This window comes from Nilaparvata lugens, chromosome X (genome assembly GCF_014356525.2).
Source record: "Nilaparvata lugens isolate BPH chromosome X, ASM1435652v1, whole genome shotgun sequence".
NCBI lineage: Eukaryota > Metazoa > Arthropoda > Insecta > Hemiptera > Delphacidae > Nilaparvata > Nilaparvata lugens.
This window is the reverse complement of record NC_052518.1, coordinates 88801011-88825396: the sequence shown is the minus strand read 5'-3', so window position 1 is coordinate 88825396 and position 24386 is coordinate 88801011. Positions and strand designations below refer to the sequence as shown.

The following is a 24386-nucleotide window of genomic DNA, read 5'->3' as shown; positions in this document are numbered from 1 at the left end:
CATAATTGTCATCGTTGTGGACCTAGAAAAGGATAGTACCACCGGCTTTGTCGAATGATAGACAAGGATAGCAAAACCAAAGTTGATAAAATACTGTCATTATAACGTGGACCTCACTTTATATCTTCCAGCAGAATACATGTTTTTAATAACACTCTGAGATATTTTTCTTCTAAAAGTTTTATAGGTCTAATAAACGTGGGAGACTAGTAGCCTATAGCCTAGCTTACAACATCACTATTCTCAAATTCGAAAATATATTTTTTCATAGGCTATCAAGTTGTAGGCCTACTATTTCTTATTTATACTTTTTCATTATTGCACAGTAACTAAATTTAAAATTGAATCTCGTCATTTGAGAAATTTCTCAATCGCTTCTTCTCTTCTGTTACTGGATAGGCCTACCTATCTCAGTAGACTACGCAGCTCTAACCACAAAAGACGAATGATTTATGGAATGATGTACTGCTGGTTTATTGTAAACAAGAAAAAACTAATTTCCTGAAGAATTCCATTAGGAACCGATTCAAGTCTAATTTTTATTCACTAAACTCAATCAACTCAAACTATCTTAGTTTAGCTAGCTTATCTATGCCTACAATGCAAACGGCTCTCTATATAAAATACTGATACAATAATGACTAGGAAACTCCAACTTTACTGTCAACAATTTCCATAAAATTATGTTATTGTTGATAATATGTCATCTTAAATGACATTATTAACATAGTCTCAAGTCCACTTTGTTCATTCTTTTTATTTGAATCAAATTATTGTAAAATAGAGTTCAGCATCATGAATTCAAGATTCAAATTCAAAAATTATGAGGCATAAGTCAGTTTATACAACCGATTTTCTGCCTTGTCAAAGGCTATACCATATCGATAAAGTACAATGTATCGATAACAGAATCTCAATATATATTGCCACATTCATGAGCAGACCCAGTTTGTCGTGTCATGAGGCGACAGATGCGGTCGATTTTCATTTCTGCACCTCCCGACAAATGCGGTCAGCGACAGAGTGGGTCACATTCCAGATGTGACCGCGTTTTTGTCGTGTCATGAGGCGACAAATGCGGTCGAAAAAAATGACCCACTTTGTCGTCGACCCAGTTTGGCGCTATACCGTCAAGAAGCAGAGGTCAAATGCATAGTTAGGTTATATTGAGGTTAAACTTTAACTTATGTTTTTCAAGGAAAAATGTAGACTTTCGAATTTGAAATAAATTTTGTCTGAAAATTTATTCACTCACAATTCTTCATTTTAGATTCGAAACTTATCAGAGATGTCATTTAGAAACCACAGAGAGTTGAAAATAGGTATAATAGAAAGTAAAAGTAGCTCTTGTAGTTATGTATTATTTTGAAATTTGAAAGTTTATTTCAATAGTGTCATTGCTGATGAAATGTTTGTGGAGGATAAAGGAGTCGAGATATGGATGAAATAATATTTCATCTGTCACAAAGACTTGAATCATTGCAGGTGAGTAAACTAGAGCATATGACCAAAAATTCAAAATGAAATAATATTTCATCTGTCACAAAGACTTGAATCATTGCAGGTGAGTAAACTAGTGCCTATGACCAAAAATCCCGAATAAAACTATACCTAGATACCGATCAATTTATTACTTTCTTTCATCGCATTCAAACTAGAATACTAATATGTTTTGCTCTTTCAAGTTGATAAGTTTAAAACCCCTTTTCTGATGCGTAACTGGTATCTGATTTAGGCGTGTACATTTTACCAGTTAGACAATAATATACAATCTTAATAAGTTATATACTTCTTGTAATCCCAATATGAATAAGATTCCAGTTAGACTTTTTTTATCGTCGTGAACGTTGTCAGATTGTATCATGAAGATGTCACACAACACTGACAGTGAGTGAAAAATAAGTTAATTCCCATAAGTTCATATGACAGGATTCATACTAACTCAGCTGGGCTGAGTGGGAATAGTCCAATTAGAACCTGTTGGATTTTTTTCACTGTCACTTTTGTGTACGAATCTAGCCTCAGTAACATTCAGGGATAAGGTGCGGCACATAAATTAGTTGACTGCAAAAGTTAAGGCTCCAATAGTATACGTGCTTCTTAGGCCCCAACTCTACGTGCGTCCCAGACACGCTGAATTTTTGAGCTCGTTAGCCTGATATATTGTCTCTTATGGAGTGAACCATACGAGCGAAATAGACGCTCCCCATAAGAGGCGATGCATTTTGTGATGGTGCGCGAAAAACGCTCGTATAGGCCTAGTTGAGGCTTAACAAGCGCACTGAATTTTATTCGCTCGTTAACAGGATGCATTGTCTTGAGTGTTGAACTATACGAGCGATACAGACGCTTCCCATGAGAGGCCATGTAATTTGAAGCCGCGCGAAATGAATTCAGCACGTCTAATCCGCCCGTATAGTTGGGGTCTAAGAAGATTAAAGGTTTTTGAGACATTGTTGGGTTCAAGTTAGTTGAAATAAGTTAATATAGTGATAATAAAAAATAATAATTTACTGGCCAATTATTACATAAGGAAACTTGAAAATGAATAATTTCAAATTTACAATACAATAGATAGGACAACAATGTTGCCGATTCTCTGCGTTTCCAGTGCTTTCTATAGTAGATAGCATTTCCATGATATCCGATAGGATATTAAATTTTCATCCTTGACATCCTTGTTAATAGTAATAATTTATATTTTATTCGTCAAGAAAATATATTTTACAAGGATTTGATATTAAATTTTCATAATTGAGATTGAATATTTTGATAATTAATCATATTTCTACAATGTCGATGATGTCAAAAACATTCTGGAAAAGTTGTGGAGCTAGAGAAGGAGAGAGCTATCTGTTAATGACTGACAAAAACAGCAACATCAATCAAGTGCTGACATTATAACGTGGACCTCACTGTAGAGTCCAATCATTTCCATAATATATTATATTTTCTTACCTCACTTGTAGATAGATGGATGATAAAAGAACTTATTGTTCTCTTAATACAATACAAACCACTTTATCATATTTATACAAAAACATTTAATTTATTTATATTATGAGCATTGATGAAATGTCAGAATTCTGAAGGCATAGTCAGATTTATACTCTAAATTTAGTAATTTAAACATTCTGTACTGTAGATTACAATGGGGAAAAGACTGCGATAAATAAATCTCACCAAAGAAATCATAAACTAGACCTCTTAATTGTTTTTCACACAATAAACAAACATAACATACAAAAAAGTGAATATTTACCATTTAAAGAAGATGAAAATTATCTACCACCAGCAAAAGTACAACTTGCTCGCTGATAGGAGTCTGAAACTAAATTAAACAATTAAATACTAGGCAAAAAGAAAAAATGGAGAGAAAAAACATAAATATAGAATAACTTAGAAATGTCAATAAAGAAACACTTGCCACGGAACAACCTTAAACAGAGTAATTCAACAAAAAATAAATATCTATACGAATATATGTTGAATGATAAATTGTGATGCAATACAACACAAAAGAGATACCAGAATATTGTCATCTGCTATCGTTATCTTATTAACTATCCCACTGAAATACGAGTTATTCCACTATTGCTGGTAATCTGCTTTTCTAACAATAATAATAGGTACAGGGTACAGTACAATCATAGTCATCATAATTTGATGAAGCTTCTAACAATTAAAAAGAAAAAAATCACTTGTGGCACACTGCTATTACTTTCCTTAGGCTACTCAATAAAACTACCAATAAGATTTTGCTAACTGTTTGCGAATAATTATGGAATCGGTCAATTAGAGGTTTTTTCCATGAGCTAGATGCTAGAACCATAATGCTAAATATACTGGCACTCGTCATCGTTGAAAATATCAATCCCATCACGACTGGAATCTTCCATTACACCATTTTTGATCATTATTCCACTGAGATCTGAGCAATTCAAACAATATTTCTTGACTCATCTTCGTGTCGGAGAGAGGAGTATTGTCCTTGGTCAGGCATTGTTTATGCATTTCTCATTGTACATTGCCTTTGTGGCCTGCAGAAAATAAAATATTAATATTATTATTAATTACATGCACTTTCACTTCAAATTAATAAAATAAAATCTTAATGATTTTCAACAGTTACTTTCCACCAAATTTAAAACGACGCTACCTCTGACTTAATTGTTATTGAATTCGCGGCTTGATCGGAACTGCTCTTATCCAAACAAATTTTGTTCCCTCTTCACCAACAAGGCGGTGGTTTCACGAGGAGTCAGAGCATAACTTCATGGGAGAAGAAAATGACAAAATTTCTAGACCCTACCTGAACTTCTGTACTACATTTGAACATTTCTGTCGATTAGCTCTTGAAGAAACTTCTTGTGGAAAATGCTCAAGAACCGCCGATTTTGGGCGGATCTTTGGCGTTATTTCAAAACCTTTCCAGTACAACATTTTTACACCTCAGCTGAGCCTGTGCACCAAATCTAAACATTTTTGCCAATTAGTTCTTGAGAACGCAGATGTTGGGCGTAAATTTGGAAACCCGTCTTAGTGCGCCTCTAAAAGGCAAACTGGACATGCATGCCAAATTTGAACGTATTTGGTTCAGTAGATTTTTAGTTATGTTGATTATGAATCAGTGAGTGAGTGACTGAATCAGTGCCATTTCGCTTTTAGATAGAAAAAGATAGATTTTTTCAAAATTCATGTTAAATTTTGGTTGAAAATCTGTAATCTGAATTTGAACATAATCTCTATTTGGACTAGAATATCTATTGACTGGAGTAAATAGAAGAGGGTTTGGGCGAAATAATAAATTGCCGGCCAAACATAGATTTTCTTCTCTAGCTTCATGCTGTTTCGACTCATTGAGCTTTTGGCTTTTGAATAATGTCCTATTTATTCATTGACACGCATCGGAAACGCCCAATGATATGACCATAAAATTATTGTAATTTTAAAATTTTTCATAATAGTTTTTCTCTCTTCCACTTCTGAAGTTTCAATATCGGTTTTCCGGTTTTGGTTGTGTACACTGAGAGCGGTCTGGCGTTCCGAGCTCCGAACTCTCAAGACTGTGAGAGGCTATAGATATGAATGCAGATCCATAAATAGAAACACAAATCTCAGTACCCTTTTTTAATTATTTTATCATAACATGTTTCGGACATTCATGCCATTTTTATTTGAGATTTGTATTCCTATTTATATTACAAGTAGCCCTAAACAGAAAAAAGACAATGCAAATCCATTTCTTTATTCTCCTAAAGCCCCAACTGTACGGGCGTCTCAGACTTGCTGACTGTTTTGTTATTTCGTTAGCTAGATGGGATAAACTTAAGACGCTCCCCATCAGCTGAAGACGCGCGAAATAAATTCAACGCGTCCAAGACGCCAGTATAGTTGGGGTCTAAGGCCGTTCTCTGTGTGACACACCTTTTGGTTCAAAATCCAAAAATTGAATAAAAATACTAGATATTGTTAAAGCACAGATTTATTAAAAATCGAGTTACCGGTTTCAGTTGTTACACCATTATCAATCCTTGGTAAACTATACAACTGAAACTGGTATCTCGATTTTTAATAAATCTGTGGTTTGACAATATAAAGTCTGTTTATTCAATTTCTAGCAACATCACCTTCACAACTACTCAGAATGTCATAACATTTATAGTTTGATCTCTGTGATCAAAATATGTAAATATGTGTATATACATGCTCCGTGAATGTTTTATATGTGGCGTTACTCTTCGTGTTTGTAAACGATTCCCTTAGAATTAGTGTCGAAACTAACTAACCTGTTAATTTTTCTTTTCAGGTGCTAGCGTATTCAGTTATTCAACAGTGTCGTTGTATAGCTGAGTCATATGCTGATCAGAGTTACCAACTTGCCTTATCCGCCTACAATTCTCCACAAATTGCTAATTTCCATGAAATTACGTCAGAGAAATTACACCACCTTATATGGATATTGAGAGATTTCACCAATGCTGCACTTAGGTATACGAACCCAGCAATAGTTTATGCAAGGATATCAAATGTGATCGGCAGCGACAGTAAGTATTCTATCATACATTTCTCTATTATACCATATATATTGAACCATACAACTTATTTCATCTCTGTAGTATTCATTATCACACAAAGAATGTTTCATTTACCAAAAGTCAATAAATCAATATTCAAGCAATCGTTCCAATATGTAGCTCCAAAATACTTCAATCAATTACCATACGAAATTAAATCATCTGAAAATATCAAGTCTTTTTTAAAATTTTTAAGAGCTTGGCTACTGTCTTTCCAAGAATTAGTTTTTCTTGATGCAACACTGACATAAGTATGAATATGTTTATTATAAAGAAGCAGGCAATAATATACAGATTCAACATTATATACATTTTTTTTCTCTTTTCGATAATTAGAATCGTGAATAACACATGTGAGTAATATATCATAGAGTAGTAATGGTTTTTAATACATTCATATAAAATAATAATGATAGCCTATATTTTTTGAATATTCAAGATTACTGGTTGTATATTTTTGTTCACATTGGTTTGCAGACGTCACGTAGTGCAAGAGACTTTTAATTAATGCTGAACTCAAAAATCAATGGATTTTATTTTGTAAAATTTTAAATCAAGTTATAACCATTATGTAATTTTTTAGTAATGATGATTATTTTTATTTTTTCTGTAAGTTGACCACGAATACTGGTCAACTTAGTTCCTACTTTTTTTAGATTTTAATTTGCTTTGTTTTTTGTGAAAAGGAATCAATGAATTCAATTTTCATTATGTTGTCGATAAACAATATTGATAAAATACAAAAAAATGTATATGATAAGTTCCTTGAATGCAATGAAGGAATATGAATAAATGTGAATGAATATGCTGACTTTGAAATTACAAAAAAGACGATAACTCACTTATTGCAATAGAATGCATATATTTCAAGGTGGTGATAAATATATTAATAAGTTTCTAAAATGAAAGTAATTACTATACTAATGATAGCATCTATTATGAATAATTACGGGTAATGAAGTAATATTTGATGGAAAAATGATACCAGTATTATAGGAGTTAGAACCTGTGCGCAGGTATGTTTGAAAAAGATCAAAAGAAACCCAAGAAATGAGTTGACATTATAGCTAACGTACTTGAATCAAAATAGTATTAAAATCCAAGTGAAATAGAATAAAATCTTAGTCAAAGTAGAAGTGAAGAAGGTAGAACTATTTACAAAAATTATTTTTCTAATAATTCTTGCCTTATGAGCTCAAATAGAAAGCAACTCCTAACTTCTGTTTGTATATGCATGATTTCTCGTTAACAAATTAAGTTGATTATTTATTTTATTTTAGTAACAGCAATTAATTATTCACTTTCAACAATTCAATTTTAAATGAGAAACTTCACTGAAAAAGCATTGGTGAGAAAAATTTAATTACCTATTGAGTTGGGTGGAACATTCTGTTAGTTTTTACTAGTGATAACCGGTTTTTAAGGATAATAAACTAATATCATAAAAATACAAGATAACTTGTTATGACTTTGACAATGCAAAAAGGCTGTTGAAATTATCTAGTGAATACTTATTACTTTCGAAAAATGTGATTATTGATTTTTCGAAACAGGGAATATATCAACAAAAAAGTCGACGAAAGTGAGCATCGATGCTCTCTAAAAAAGGAAAGTACAGTAATGTTTTTCGCTTTTTAGATTGATTTCTAGGGGGTTTTAAAGAATTGACGCCCAGTGACATCGGACTCCCCAATGTTCACTTCTCTGTTCACAAATTTGTTTGTAAGTGGATTGAGATTTTTGTGTGCAGTTAATCGCGGTAACCTGTATGCTGGCTGCGTTGGATTTGCTGTTGGTGGTGGTTTCGGAATCGTGCTAGGACTATGTCTTCGACCCCATTCCGAACCAGTCACATTTGTACGAGCTGTAGCTGTCACCTCCTTCAGTGGCATCGATGTAAGTCATTTAGTTGCAACTTGAATCCTGCAAACTGTTGATGCTTCTTCAGCTGAACTACTATTGATTAATGAATTTAGTTGAAATAATTTTACACATTAATTCAGCGAACTGCAGAAAACTCAAAAGTTGAACTTCACTTTATTAGTGTAATTAGTGTTATTAGTGTAATTAGTTTAGTTGAAACGATTTGAAACTTGAATCCTGCAATTATTAAAACTTCACAAGCCAACTAATATTAGCATATGGATCAAAATTTAAAATAATATCCATAAATAGGCAAAATTATAAAAGTTACGTGGTTCGCAGTATGTCAGTAGAATACGTTTTAAATAAGATACGAGGGTGAATCAAATGAAAACCTTGAAAGTGTTATAAATGATTTATTTTGACAATTAGGTCAAACTTACATTCATCATTTTTCGACATAGTCTCTTTGACGTGTTATGCAAGTGTTCCACCTCTTCGGAAGCACATGAATACCACGTTGAAATTCTTTTGGTTGTGCTTGTAGCCACTTGTGCACCGCGGTTTTCACTTCTCCATCACTTTGCAAATGCTTGCCTCCCATTCCATATTTAAGCTTTCCAAACACATGAAAGTCACTAGGGGCGAAGTCTGGAGAATAAGGTGGGTGAATGAGGCATTCAAATTTGATATACTTGATAGTTTGAACTGAGAGACAGGCCGTATGTGGTCGGGATTTGTCATGCTGTAACAGCACACCTGAAGTGAGAAGTTCTCACCGTTTACTCCTGATTTCTGGCCCAAGTTGATTTTTTAGGAGATTTGAATGAGAAATACTATTTACTGACATTCCCCTGTCAATGTAATGTTCCAAAATTACTCCGTTCACATCGCAGAAGAGAGTCAGCAAGAGTTTTCCTGCTGATCGCCGAGTTCGGATTTTTTTTTGTTTTGGTGATGTGCTATGGTGCCATTCCCTACTTGCTCTTTAGGTTTCTGGTTGATGGTAATGTTTGTTTCTGGATAAACATGAATCACCATACTGTACTGTCATCCTGCTATGAATTTCCATTGGTTTGACACCTTCACTGCTCAAGAAACGAATGACTGATAGCAGTTCTAACGCGGTGCATATTGATACTGAGGCGGCCATATTGTAACTGAAGTCGCCGCCAGTTGTGTGTAGCAAAGGTCACTGATGCACCTGGTAGTCATTGCGTGACCTTCAACGAACATCCCTGCCAACTACCGGATCAATCCTACAACTTCTCGGAACTTTACAGCACTTTTAAGGTTTTCATTTGATTCACCCTCGTATTCAGTAGAATAATTATTTAAAATAATAGAATAAATTTCATTCTGTTTGAACCACACTGCAATTATCTACAGTAGATGAAAATTGCAGTCATCTTGTGGATCGATCTCACATAATGTTTTGCTTGTGCTTGGGTAATGGTATGAGATGATAAGTAAATATTACCGGAATTAATAGTCCGGATTATCTTTGAAACAATGCCAAAATTGCAAATAAAATTAAGCAGGAAATCCTTAATTGGATAAATACAATAATTTTTTCACCATTGAATTATTGTAACTTTTTCTACCACCTGGATCGTAACTTCACATCCTATCATACTTTCCCTCAGTGCTGCCTATCATACCTACCTTCTTCCACTTCCCTGCCATATCTTGTCCCTTGCTGTTATAGGATCCTTACACCTGCATATTACATGATAAACTATAGTTGACAAGATATTTTTCCCTCTTTTTCCAGCACACTAGCATCATTTTAGCGGTGCCTTGTTTTCATTGTAACTGTTTTATTGTATACTCTAGCAGGTAACCCGCGCTCCGCAAGGGTCCAATTAAAAACTTGACAAACTGAAAACTTGACCCACTGGAATCTTGAAGAATGTGAAATAGGCCTATAACTTTCCTCGGTAAATTAAGAATCTATAAGCAAAATTTCAAGATAATCAATTGAGTAATTCAGACTTGATGATGCTTCATTCGTAAATTTCCTATTCCTTACGTGTGTAAGCCAATTTCTTCTTTGTTATATTATCGATTGTGCATTGTGAATAGATTGAATGGGATTGAATATCTTATTCCCAGCTATCAATTTTAGGTAATAGATTGTGAAATTTTCAATCGATGAAACTCGATCTATCTTAAAATTGTATATTTACAATATATGTAAAATGTTTGAAAGTAGATAGTTGACAATTCGACTCAAGTGCTTATTTAATGTTTCAGTCAGTGTCTCTGCTTGAAGATGTGATAGCACCTACTCTCTGCGACCCCGAAGATGTTCTCATCGAAGTCAAAGCTGCATCTCTCGACCAGATCGATATAAAAATTGCATCTGGGTATGCCAGAGTCCTGCGGAAATACCTTAACAAATACAATATGGTAAGTTTCAATCTACAATTACTGACTTTGATGTTCATGGTTTGTTCCTAAATTGGTTTTTTAATTACAGTTATTTGATTTCAGATGTGTGGATGAACAGCTGCTAGACCTAGTATTTGCTTTAGGGTATGCTCACGATCAAATTGGATGCACATATGTGCAAGTGCACGTGAGATCATGCATGACCAAAGATAAGAAACAAAATCTGGAAAGAGCCATTGAAACACGTTGTGTCTTGCCTGTAGCTGCTCACACTGAACTCCACCAGTAAGTGCACGCGTTCAGTGTGCTCACACTGAACTCCACCAGTAAGTGCACGCGTTCAGTGTGCTCACACTGAACTCCACCAGTAAGTGCACGCGTTCAGTGTGCTCACACTGAACTCCACCAGTAAGTGCACGCGTTCAGTGTGAGTGTTCCTATGGCTCTTTCCAGATTTTGTTTCCCATCTGCGAGCTTGGTTGTGCATGATATCACGTGCACTTGCACATATGTGATCATCAATTTTCCGGAAACATGTGATTACTCCTAGTTGCATCTAACTAGAACTAGCACATGATTATTCAACTGAATTTTTGCACTAGCTGGAAATAATGGTTAGTTGCTAGCCACTAGCTTCTAGTTTTTATTCAATCGACCTATCCGAGCTCATTGTAGAGAGGGGTTCATTCATCCTGGTATGATGACGGTTCCTGCTCTGTTTATTTTCCAGAGCCTATTGTACATCAAAGAAAATATTAATTTATATGATGCGTTTGGTTCACATCACTCATATAGTACAAGAAATAGAAGTACTTCAGGTTTGATCAGGTTCAATTACACCAGGACTCAAAAAAGCGATGTAGATGTTTTGAAGGGACGGATTCAAGGATCCAAAGGTTCAAAGAACCTCACATGTCAACCGAAGCTTATTGTGTGTCCCAAGTACGTTAGTTACAGCGATAGAATTATTCAATTATCTACCTTATTCCATCAGGAACCTGGAAATTAAAACATTTTGAAATAAATTAAAGGCAATTTTGTCAAAGAATTGTAATTATATAATTGATGAATTTAAGTGAAATAGCCTTATAACTTGATTATTATATTGAGATCAGAGAACAATTTTTGGGTGTAGAATAAGTTATAATTATTTATCCGGGTCCAATTGTGACTTGTACCTACTAGTACTATCTGTTATGTGTGTACTTTTGTTGTTTGCATTTGATGTCCTCTTTAAAATTGCCACTGCAATTTTATTTATTAATGATGTACTCATTTGTTAAGAACGTGCATGGTGAACTGCCGGTGGTGCTTGGGCGTGACTGCGCGGGGATAGTGACCGAGGTGGGCAGTGCAGTGACGAAGCTGGAGGTTGGCGACGAGGTGTGGGCAGTGGTGCCTCCATGGTCGCCCGGTGTCATGGCGGACACGGTCGCCGTCAAGCAGAGCTGGGTCAGTCGCAAACCGCGCTGTGTGAGCTTTGAAGGCGCCGCCTCGATACCTTACTCGGGAACGGTAGCTTGGGATGCAGTCGTCAATCACGCCTGTCTCGGCCCGGATACGGCTCGTCGAAAAAAGTCAGTCGTTCTTTCATTTTAGTAAAAGATCTCTGTTTTCTTCACAAAACACTGATGCCCGGTTTCTATAGTGAGATCCACGCTATAATGGCAGTATTATCTCCGTGCGATGTTAATAGTTATCAATAACTATTGATAGTCATCACAGTTAATGCAATTATTCATTCTTCATGATCTATTTCAACAAATACCACTTATAATTAATGATAATTATAAAATCCATTGAGAGATAAGAAATAAGTTGATTTAATGTACCAATTTGTTAATGTAATGAAAGTATACAGTTGATGTTCCATTGAAGTTTCAAGAACACTTTTCAAGTCTAGTTCAACTTTAAATCGCTATCAATTATTACAAAAATGCTAGTTAATTAATATTAATTCAATGTTGTTTATTTTGTTAAATGGCTGAAATTTTAGTAACTTTAAAAATATGACTAATAAGATACACCACATCTTATTCACGAGAATTGACATCTTCATGGTTAGTAGAGATCAAGGATGGTATATAGCAGGTTGCCTTGATCGAGTTTACGTACGCGCATGAGATGACATGAGCCTACGTCAGACTGCGACCTCTCGACCGGCAAACGCCGGCTTCCCATATGAATTACATACAAAACACCGCGTCAAATATCAATTCCTCACATGAAAACCGCTGTATTGATAGAAAATATGAATATGCGATTCAATTCAGAAAAAAACTAGCTTTACATCAATATGTCATTTGAAAACATCAATTAATTTCCAAAAGTATAGAAAATACTATCACTATATTATTCAATCCGTAAAACCGATTCATCAGTGAAAAGGCTGGTAACTTATTTGTTTTGGACTTATTTTGAACAATAATACGACAAAATAAAGAAAACAAATATAATTTTACGCTGGTCATCCAATTATATTTAGAAATGTTTGTTTCTTATTGAAGTCGCAAGCATTATTCTGTATAATAATTACTATTTGTTTAGGACTATACTCATTGACAAATACCTAGAGTCAATTCAGGGAATTCATTAAACTGATCACCATGGTTACAAGCTATTTTTTTTTAGATCGTTGAACTGTCTAGTTAATAATAAAAATTATGTCAGTTGTCTACTGGAAAGCGTAGTGCCAACACATAGCTCTTTTATACCGTAGTGTTTTTGTTTCAATTCAATGCAGTATTATTATTATTGACGATTGTTAGTATTTTTGATTGATGACTGTTATTAATATTAATCATGCCAGTTAATGAAGAAGGCCTAATGTACATTCTGATTATCAAGTGAGTTCTGCGTTTATTGTGTGTGGTTATTCTGTGTAATGTGCGTGATTGAAATTGTTTGATGGTAGGCTTCGAGCTTCATTTTCAGTATATATTTTTTCAATATAATAATCGTTTATAATGCCAGGAGAAAGGTGTGCAGTAGTTAAACTTATTAATAAGTTTATTTCATTAACCTTTTCGTCGTGACCCTAAATTTCTCTGGCGTTCGTCGTGAGCCTGGGTCCTGAAGACCCACTTTTTCCATCAATTATTTAAAGCAGAATGTTATTTTTGATTTCAATGTGTCCATGGGATACTTAATTTTCATGGCAAAAAACATTGCAAAGAAAACTTTTGTAAAGCAAGAATAGATCTTAATTATAATTCAAATATTCTTTAACTATACATTTAAATACTATTGTTAGTTTCTCATAAAATGTTTCAACTACCTTACAGTACGGTAGTGAAATGCACTCTATTTCTTGAAGAAATAACAGCATTGAAAGATGTGATTTTTTGTTAATAATTAAGATAAATCTATATAATGTTTAAATGATGTTAATACATTCTTAGGGCAGATTTAAATTGGTTATTTTTGTGATAATGTTATGAAACCGTTGATGGATTCGCATTGTTGTTGTTAATAAAATAACTTTATATCATCAGAGATATACTAAAATTCCCGATGAAGTTGTTGGATCTTTCCACAAACAAAGGACCTTCATGAGGAAGAAATTTCTTAATGAGAATCTAAATAAGAGGAAGAACTACAACGACAAAAGTCAAAGAAAGTACAAAAAACTCATTTGAAATAGTATGTATTGAATCGAATCATGTACTCAAACGATTTGTTTTAGACTCGCCAGTAACATTTATAGGATTTTTATTGAAAATTTGTTTTGATATTTTTTCAAAGAGGATAAATTGCTGAACATTTTGATGTCATTCACTTCTATGTAGTGTTGATGGTTAATTTGCTATAAGGGCTCAAAGTTAGGCATTTTTACGTTTAAATGCATGTTAAGCCGGGCCGAGAGGTCGCAGCATGACGTCGCACCATAGGCTGCGTTCTCCACGCGTCTTATGGGATCAAGCCAACCTTCTATACACTATTCTTGAGTAGAGATACCTTTCCAACTGCCCTATATGCAGTATGAATTGGACCTTTATTTAAATCCTAGGAGGTTGAAGTTAGGGCGCAGCCTACAATACAATTCTAAGTTACAACTAATACAAAAAATATCATACAAAAAAATAAATGACAAGTTAAAATATGTTGTTTGTCTTGCAGAGTATTGGTGCATTGTGGTACTTCCGGGGTGGGTGTGATAATAACGCAGCTGTGTCGAGCGTGGGATGCCCATGTTACGGTCACATGCCTCAATCGTGCCTCACAAACAATGACGGCTCTAGGTGCTGACCAAGTTGTGCCTCTCGAAACAGCCAACATCGAACAACATCTACTCAAAAATAGGTTAGTTTCACTCCTATTTTATGTATCACTACTTATTTGTGTATCTTATAAAAGGTTGAGCCTCACTTATAACTAAAGATCTACAATTATGAAGATCCTTATAGTCTAAAAGTTGACTTATACACTTATTAACTATTCTAGACATTCTTACAATAATAATTTTTTCTTATTAGTAAAAAATCTCCTGCAAACAATGAGTTATCTTTTCGAATTATGAATGACGGATGTTCAACAATTGTTCGCAATTTATTTCCTTTTATGACTGGATAAGATAGGAGAAAAAATGTCTCATAGGCATGAGAATATATAGACAATTGTATAAGTAATAAAATCATCTTTCACATGACAATGTGCAGACCCTAGCTGCCACAAAATTTCGGGTTCATCAGAAATGAGAGACAATTTAGCCGAATGAATTAATAAAGACAATTCGTTTCTTGACAGAATACTTGAATTCTGATTATGTTTAGTCGACAAAATTCTAAGTTCACCATAATATCGTCTATTTTATTTTTTATGAGAGTCAATGTGTTGAATAAGAAAGAATGTTGTTGAGTTAGCTCTATTGAAGTGAATTGAGTGGTGATTGAATTAATAGTTATTTGTGCAACTAGTGCGCAAGTGACAGTTTGCTGCACCGAAAGAAACGTTTACGAAACGTTTAGAAAATGGTTTCTTGAGTGCAGCAGAGGAACTTTGCGCACGTATTTCACATTTAATTTTTCCTACAGTTACCATTGAATATGAAAAGTGGGTAATTATGGGTAAAATTGCCTGAAATCCATCAAATGTTTTTCTGTGTAATTTTATTATTAATAAAAACCTTAATTGTCAAATTGAATAATGTAGTAGTGTTTGAATGAAGGGGCGGCTGTGTGCTGAATGTGGTGGCTGTCGCTGTCCTCGTTGTCCTTAATATTATTATAACGTGCACCTCACTATACCACAGTCATTGCAGTTACCAACTTAATTTTGATTTTGCTGCACTGGTGCTCCATATATCCTACTAGCTATTTTGCGTTGCCATGTTGCAAATCTGGAGTGCAGAAAAAAATTTTCCCGCACTAGAGCGGAAAAGTGATTCTTTGCGTTATGTCATCAGTGCAGGAATGGCCACTTTTCAAGGTAACTGTAGGAAAAAATAATTTTTCAGCTTGACATTGTTGGCATGAATGATATGAATTCCGATTGTTGAATTTGTGTATCAAGTTTCTATTGATTGACAATTGATTTTCGACATTATGCTCTAAATGATATTCGTTTGCTTGCACTTTCTCTAAAATTTTGTCATATTTCGCTCTATCGTCAGCGTCCATATTTCCTGTAATCCAGCTTATTGCGGAACCAAGTCCGCTTCTTCATAGGACAGTGCTGGCACCAGCAGCAGCAGGAGAATGAGGAGCATCTTGTTCTCAAACAAATTTATATTGTTCTTTTTAACTATTTTCCGTGGTCGTTTCATCCTATTAGGATGCATTTTGAATGGTCGTTTTTGAATTGCTCCGGGGTTTGTAGCAACATTTTGTTGTTTATCATATCGTACTTGGAAGAAATTTGGCTTGTTATTTTTATTGAAGGTTGTTTTAATAAATGGGGCTTCGGGGATTTCGACGTTTGTTTCCCTATTCTTATTCAATAATTCTGTCCTAGTTTGTTTTTCTATCTCTACGGTACCTTAGCTTTTACCAATTTATGTATAAGCAGTAACCTATCGTGATACTCTTTGGTACGCTCTTCAGTGATAAGCTGTTCTGTAGTGTCATTCAGAAAAGAATTCTCAGAGATGCCGAATGTTATTTCCATTGGTGTCATTTTTAAGGTGGAATTGAGTGTGTTATTGAACGCAATCACGGCCGTTTTCATGTTGGTTTCAGTGGTATTATTTCTATTTTGAAGTTGGATAGAATTTAAAAGTTCAATTAGAGTGGAGTGAGTTCGTTCAATTAACCCTTGCGAGTCTGGATGACCAGGTGTAACATAATAAGGTTCGACTTTATAAAGTTTTAGAAAATCACGTAAACAAGCGTTGTCAAATTCTCTGCCGTTGTCCATCTGTACGATCTTGGGGGTTGGATAGAGAGAAAAATAGTCGAAGAGATGGTCTTTTACCTCGATTTGATTAAGACTCGTGAGGGGGTAGACTACGAGTCGTTTGGAGAAACAGTCGATGATTGATAATAATTTACGTTTGTCATACTGAAAGGCATCAAGTTTCAGTTTTTCAAAGGGCTTTGTAGGAGTAGGGGATACTTTGTATTCTGCACGAATGGGACGATGACGTTCGTATTTAGTCTTTAAACATATTGGGCATTTGTTTATGAAGTTAGTAATATGACGCATCATTGAAGGCCAATAGTACCGTCGTCGAATGTGTGAGTAACTCTCTGAAATTCCTCTATGATAGGTTTTTCCAGTATGATAATTGGAAACTACTTCTTTTTGTTCGTCGGGATCACTAATGTCAAGATTGCATAATAGGCTATTGGGAGGTCATTACCATCAAACTTTTGGGACAATATACCTCCGATGGCAAAGTTGCTCGCGTCTGTGGTGACAAGAAACTGTTTCGAGAAGTCAGGTAATTGTAGGATGGGGCTGTGTTGTAACATTAGTTTCAAATGTTCAAAAGCCTCCCTGTAGTCTTTGCTATTGGGATTGATCTTTACATCTTTTCTTAAAGCAGCAGTGAGTGGTTTAGCTATTTTAGCATAGTTTCGAATTATTTTGCGATAGGAACCGGTCAATCCAAGATATTGTTTGATTTCTTTGGCGGTCTTAGGGATTGGAAAGTTTTTATGGCTTCAACTTTGGAGGGGTTAGGCATCACACTTTTTTCCAAAATGATGTGCCCTAAATACAACAACTCACGCTTGAAAAACTCAGTTTTATCAAGTTGAATTTTCAAATTGTGTTCTTTTAGTTTCGTAAATGCCGATTTCAAATGCTTTAAATGTTCCTCAAGGCTATCGGAGAAAATTATTATATCATCCATGTAGACCAGTACATTGGTCATTCTTGAAAAAATTATGTTCATGGCCCTCTGAAACGTAGGGGGTGCATTCTTTCACCCAAACGGCATACGTAAAAACTCGTAATGTCCGTGCTCTTTTGAGAAATCTGTCTTAGGTACGGATTGCGGGTCCATTTGGATTTGATGAAAACCGGAGGCCAGATCAATGGCTGTAAAGTATGTAGCCCTGCCTATTTTGCCAAAAAGATCTTCAATGTTGGGTAGGGGGAATTCATCATCAATTTACGGTAATCTAGAACCATACGGATTTTCCGCTTGCTGATGCGTCAGGTTTTTTGGGGACCACCCAAATAGGGCTGTTGTATGGCGAATTGGATAATTTTGTCTTTTAGTAGTTTGTCGATTTCAAGTTCAATGTCTTTCCTATAAATATGTGGGTAATTTTGTGTAGACCGTCTTTCGGTTTGATCGTCTTTCGTATTGATGTTTTAGCAAATTTGTACTACTCAAGGGATCATTTTCTCGTTTTATTATTTCAGGGAACTGTTGAACTAGGCTAATTTTTTGAAGTTTTTCTTCCTCGTTCATGTGACTTGTTCGTAATAGAGTTGGTATATCTTGAATTATATCTACCAAGTTTTCAGGACAATTGGTCGTGAATTGTTTTGGCTCTATAATTTCTTCTACATCTTCTACATCCATGGGCTCCGGATAGATTGTCAGAAGCTCATTTGAAAAAACACCACATTTACATTTATTATCAGTGATTTCTACAATACCTTCTTCAACAGTATATACATCTGTATTCACTTCTTTAATTAATCCTGTTCTTACAGGATTCGAAGGTCTTCGCAAGTAGATATGAATTGATTTAACTTGTGAGAAAAACCATCGTAATGAGGTATGTATCTCAAGAGTTCATATGGAATAGGTTTAGTGATTGTTGCCATTTTTGAAATATCTGAAGTTGAAGATTAGACTGGATGCAGTTTTGAGGGTTTGATGAAGTTCTTTTGTTTGGTACTCACAACTGGTTTGGAGAGCGTACTTGGATCGTCCTGGTCCTCGTCCGTGGATGAATCCGTGTCGCTTGGTTCTCTGTTGGTTAGGGGCCGCCAGGTGTTGTTTCTCTTTGCCAGGATGGAAGTGTGCACTTGGTTCCAGAGTGATGAGGGTAGGCAGCAGATGAGGAGTTACACTCGCGTTTTGGATTCGAGACAGTTGGTCGCGAAAAAAAAGTTAATTGAACTTTACCGAAACTTCTGCGGTCCCGTTTGTTCGGGCGCCAGTTAAGTAAACGGAACACGTGACATCATTTTTAAAAAGATTTATTGTTGAAACAAACCGGCATAGTGACTGCCCAAAATACACAAATGAGACAAAGAATCTTAATTACTAGAGCTTATTTACTATTCTAAGTGCTCTATCAGCTACTACACAATAACAATGGGTATAACTATGGTCGTTAATAACGACCGTTCTCTTCTAATTTAAAGATTGAATAAATATTATGAATTCATTTGTTGCAGGTTTGACGTTGTCTTCAATACAGCAGGTTCAGTAGCGCACAAATTTTGCTTAGACCTCTGCCTGCCTCACGGAATTGTGGTCACACCAGTTAGCTCAACTCTAGCTTCAGATTCGTATGGCATGTTTTTTGGAACTCTTTATTCAGCGTGGATACGCATAACTCATGTAAGACTATTTTATAAAAACTTTTTAATTCTGATACTGTTCAAGTGTGTGTGCACACTGTAAACGGTGAGGCATTCCGAGTTCATCTTGAAACCTCAAGATGATATAGATGCATATAAGACCTTTCTGATCGCAGACCGCTCTCTCGTGTGTACTCATCCATAAAAAGAATAGGATTATTTTGCCGTTTTATTGAACGAATTACAATGGGCTTCGATAACAATATTACAATCATCTTTGAAATGTACAAAATATATCAGCTAATAAAATACAATACAACATTAGCGTATTTAAATAATGTTTCAAACTGAGTGACTATGCTTTCTTGAATTACATTGGTTTCAGATATCATGCAATCATATGGGTTATAAGAATCTGCTTCTTCAACTATCTATTAATAACAACTGGTTTACATAAAAACAATTCATATTATTCTTATTACTTGGAGACTGTTTGAAAAAAAATGATTCATCCATTTTATTCTATAATTAATTTTTCAGAAAAAATGTTGGTGTTTGGAACCTTTCTATAATGTAGACAATTCGATGATATTGGAATTCCAAAAAAAAAACTGAACATCTCTAGAGATGTGTTTATTCCAACACGTTACCATAGTCCTGTGATTTGAAGGGTTCAATGCAGTAGAATTGACTGTACTTTCATTGTACTTTTATGAACGGCAAATTGTGATATTGGTGAACATTCGTAACGAATCGTCAACAGTCTTCCGTGTCAGTTGCACGGTGCGGTTATGTTAACACACAATTTTTATCCTGTATCCGATCATTGTGAAGGATCTGACCGTGCTCTGTGACATCAGTGACGGATAATCGAGGTGTTCTAATCCTAATCCTCTAATATCGACATTGTCTATCGTATAATGTCAATTTGCATTTCAATTTTGATACGGTTTTATTGTAATCTTTTTATTATCCAAACAGGATACGTGTAGTTGTAATTTCCCCACACCAGGACTATATTTTATGGAGAACTTTCACATTTTTTATCATTATTGGTGATTATTTATTATAGATTTCGTAACATTATCTATTTGATTTGTATGTATTTCAATTTCATATTATGATTTGTGTATATTTTCAATGTAAATAAATAAATATTGTAATTGTTATTTTCAGAGTGTTTTTGGCTACACATCCTGGGGCCTGATTCCCTACAATACCACTGTACTCGGCGAATTAGCACGTCTAGTTGACAGTGGACAGATTCAACCAGTCGTTGATAGGATTTTTACACCAAATGATCATGAACGTGCGTTTCAGCATATTGATTCAGCTCGTTCGATCGGAAAATCCATATTCAAATTCAGGTAGGAACTAAATATTTTCTAAAATATCTCAAAACACACCTTAATGCACCAAATTTAGTGAACAATATGTTCACTAGCAGTTTAACCAAGTTGATATTTATCCAGGATTAAATTAATTTATGATCGCATTTATTGTGTGTTTCATCTCATTGTTTAAACTTTAAATGTAATTGAGCTACTATTGAGCATACGGGTCTTGAGACCCCCAATACACCTAAATTATAAGTAGTGGATAAGTAGGAGATATACAGGGTTTTCAGTAGGCTATACAGTGAAACATGAACATTTCAATTAGTGACCAAGTATTTGAAAAAAAAATTAATGGCCATAAATATGAAGTAAATAGCCAGTTACTGAACAATAAGTAAAACAATTATTTGTATAACACCTGCTAAATGTCCTCCATTGGAAAATATGCAATACTCAATTTCTCAATGACATTTTGCAGTAGCCTATATTCACTAGTATTCAATCAAATTCGTACCGAAATCGTTGTTTTGGGGAAGAAATAGTTTCTCATACCAGAGTTGTAATAAGTGATGTGAATTGTTGCTCCATTGCAACACCACAAGAGTTGCTATGAACGCTGTGTTTCCAGGCGGCGTCATTTCCCATAGCTTCACTATCAAGCTTGGCCATAGCTCATGGATAACATTTGAAATTCAATTTAAAATGAAACCTTTATATCTAATTGTTAAATTTGTTGAACTAGTTTCCTACACAGACCTGTTGTCTTATTTCCTTAGAATGTATTTGTGAATATACCTACCTCTCTTTTGTTTTTTTTTGGGGGAAATGTATTCAAGTTCGAATTTCTCTTATAGAAATTGTATGCTCATATTAGCATGATTTAAAGTGTAAAAGTCTAGGAATTTTTGAAGTTTTAATAGGGTAGGAGACCCTATTAATATTTCTTTTCAACCACTTTCACTATTAAACACATTATTCTTTGATTGTTTTGTGTGATATTTCCCTGTAAAAAAATCCCTTTGAGAAGTATGACTTAATTATTGTAACCTAAGAAACATCGCACAAACAAACATTATTGAACACAGAAACAAGTTCAATAATCTGAAGGTTCTATATTTCTATTCACATTTTTTAAGTCATCTTAATTTTTACTGTGAATGGAGAAATGAATAAATGAAAATCTTCTTGAATGAAAACTGAATCATTTTCAACATCTGTTGCATTGCAGAACATGAATAAATTCGACCTCTTCATAAACGTGCCTTCTTTCTCCATGATTCCTCTTATCCACCTCTTATAACTCAAATATATTTCTTTTCTATCACTTCCACTATTAAACACATTATTCTTTGATTGTTTTGTGTGATATTTCCCTGTGAAAAAAATCCTTTGACGAGTATGACTTAATTGTAAGCTAAAAAACATCAGATGATCTGCAAATTAATGTCTGTCATAGTTCGTAATTATTTCTGGTCTAGGCTATTGTTTATCCGGCTTTCTGAGCTAGCTTATTAGATGATCTATTTAGTTGATCTATTTAGATGATCTATTAGATGATCTATTTAGTTGATCGAATTTTTCTCTTCCAGTGACCAGTATTCTGAATCTTGAAGATGCTTTAAGTAGAAAGAAAGGTATTCTATTATAATGTTGAAGCTTTCTATGCATTTTTATGCATCGTTAACGAACTGACTTTTGCCTCTTAGAGCCGATTTTTTCTAATCTTTATAACACATACATATGTATACTTAAACGCATCTTGAATGTGTATAAAATAGAGAATTATTGTAAGCAAAACCTGACTAAAACTATAAATCCAAACTAAAAAAAAACAGCTTTCATTTATGAGAATTCAATAACTTAATTACCGGTATTCTATTTTAATTTGAGCATTTGAGTGTTAATAATTCTTTCGTAAGTCGTCTTATCTACTAATAAAAACCATTGGTTGATAATTTTAATAGATACGGATGCTGTATGCAGTTTAATATAATAATGACTGTGAAATAATGATTTTTTTTTTCAAATTTACAATTTTGGAATTTATGTAAATCATCTAACAAAACATTTTACAACCCTAAATTGTATATAATGAGTTGTGTAGTGTATATTTTCGAGAGAAAAGCATAATTTTTTAAACCCTGCATACCATTTTACACCGTTGTAGCGTAGCTTTTTGGGAGACCTAGTAAGTATCTCAGCGTATTAATACGCAAGCTACGGACTGTTCATACAGTTCAAATTATTAGCTTAAGATTTGGAATTAGTTGGATATAGTTGATTCTACTCCTACTGGCGAACAAGTGTTTCACTTATGCCAGTAGTTCTTCACCTCCAGCCGTATTTTACAGATAGTTGGTATAGATATTTAGAATAATAATTATTGTTTTTTTTAATTGTCACAACTTTGTATTGTTTTTGTGTTTTTGGTGAAATAAATTGAATTAAATACCGTAAGATATGTTCTCATTAGTTTTGTATTTAATCACATTTTGAGCTTTGGTGGAGTGTGATTGTTCAATTTAGAGCGCATGCGCTACTCGATACGTGCGACGGCTACATCGCTTTAGCGACGTGATGCTACGCCGATTTCAAATGGATAGATCGATTAACATTAGGAAATAATAAAAGCGTCTTTCAAAAGACGTCGCTGATGCTACGCTACGGTGGAGTGAAATAAGAGTTCTGGTTTCAGCGTATGGCATGATTTGTTTTTTATTTATTTCTATAGGGGTACTTGGTAGTTTTTTATGATTCAGGCTCTAAATCCATGAGTGATTTAATTTGAGTGATTTTTAAGTCAGCAGCGGTAAAGTTGAAAAAAACAACACTGCCAAGTAAAAAGAATCGTATACTACATGACTTGGATTTTCGCATACACAGTACACATCTTATTGAAACCTAGTTTTGTTAAATATACAGTTCAATTTCAATTATTCAAATGATACTAATTTTTAATGAATTCTAATTTAATCTTCAATAACCCAATTCAAATTTCATACAAAATTTCAATTAGATTAAATTTATTGTTAAATTGAAAATTGTATTAGAATAGTGTTGTAATAGTATAACATTTTTGTATTTGTTGCAGTGTACAAAGCAGGCCATTGGTGCAAACTAGGCCCGATGTGGTTACGTGATAATAATTGAATTTAACTCTAAATTAGATTGGAAAAATCCATTACATCACAAAAATCATAAATTATTTATTAGATCGACATCGTTTTAATCTCTAGCTGTTTACAATGTTTGGAAAATGATATCATCTGTTAACCCCTATTTCGTTATTAATAAACAAATTAGTGTACTCTTGTAGTTGATTACTATTTTACAACCTACATATTTTTGGATTGTGTTGTATAAATTTGTATAAGAAAGCTTTGAGTTTGATACTTTCCGCAAGTGATTATAATTATTGTAATAAATTTATAGATAATTTCTATCAGATTGAATGGTATCCTCAAGCAAAGTTTGGAGTGATGCTTCTTTATAAGGCAATTAAATGTTAGGTGATTGATAGGAACATCAACTTACTATTTCAATCTCCAGCTGGTTTTATTACATAAATCAGAAGATTTACATAGAAATATAACTATAACTTTTAGCCAAATCAATCCACCACAAGATTCTAAAATTTTACACCTCAATAATTATCCTCGAGGTATATTAGGACTCGGATTTTTTTTTAAATTTTGGATATTGTATTTTTTGGATAAGGAAACTTCTGTAAACGGAGGGGTTTTTTTTCTTCTATTATATTTACCAAAATTATACTACTAAACATGTT

General features: G+C 34.1%; 1 protein-coding gene across 2 annotated transcripts; it reads left to right on the top strand.

Moving 5' to 3' along the window:
• The first annotated feature begins 1122 nt into the window (after positions 1-1122).
• Positions 1123-23907, top strand: LOC111046951 (reticulon-4-interacting protein 1 homolog, mitochondrial). Of its 2 annotated transcripts, XM_039442614.1 has the most exons (10): positions 1123-1485; positions 5810-6047; positions 7828-7973; positions 10197-10352; positions 11619-11911; positions 14454-14636; positions 19137-19302; positions 20439-20629; positions 22189-22233; positions 23691-23907. In XM_039442614.1, exons 1-9 carry the CDS (start codon positions 1438-1440, stop codon positions 22208-22210), a joined length of 1443 nt encoding a protein of 480 aa, XP_039298548.1. In that variant the 5' UTR covers positions 1123-1437; the 3' UTR covers positions 22211-22233; positions 23691-23907. The 2 variants fall into 2 exon arrangements, with proteins under 2 accessions (XP_039298548.1, XP_039298547.1); XM_039442613.1 differs by lacking the exon at positions 22189-22233.
• Positions 23908-24386: the final 479 nt, after the last annotated feature.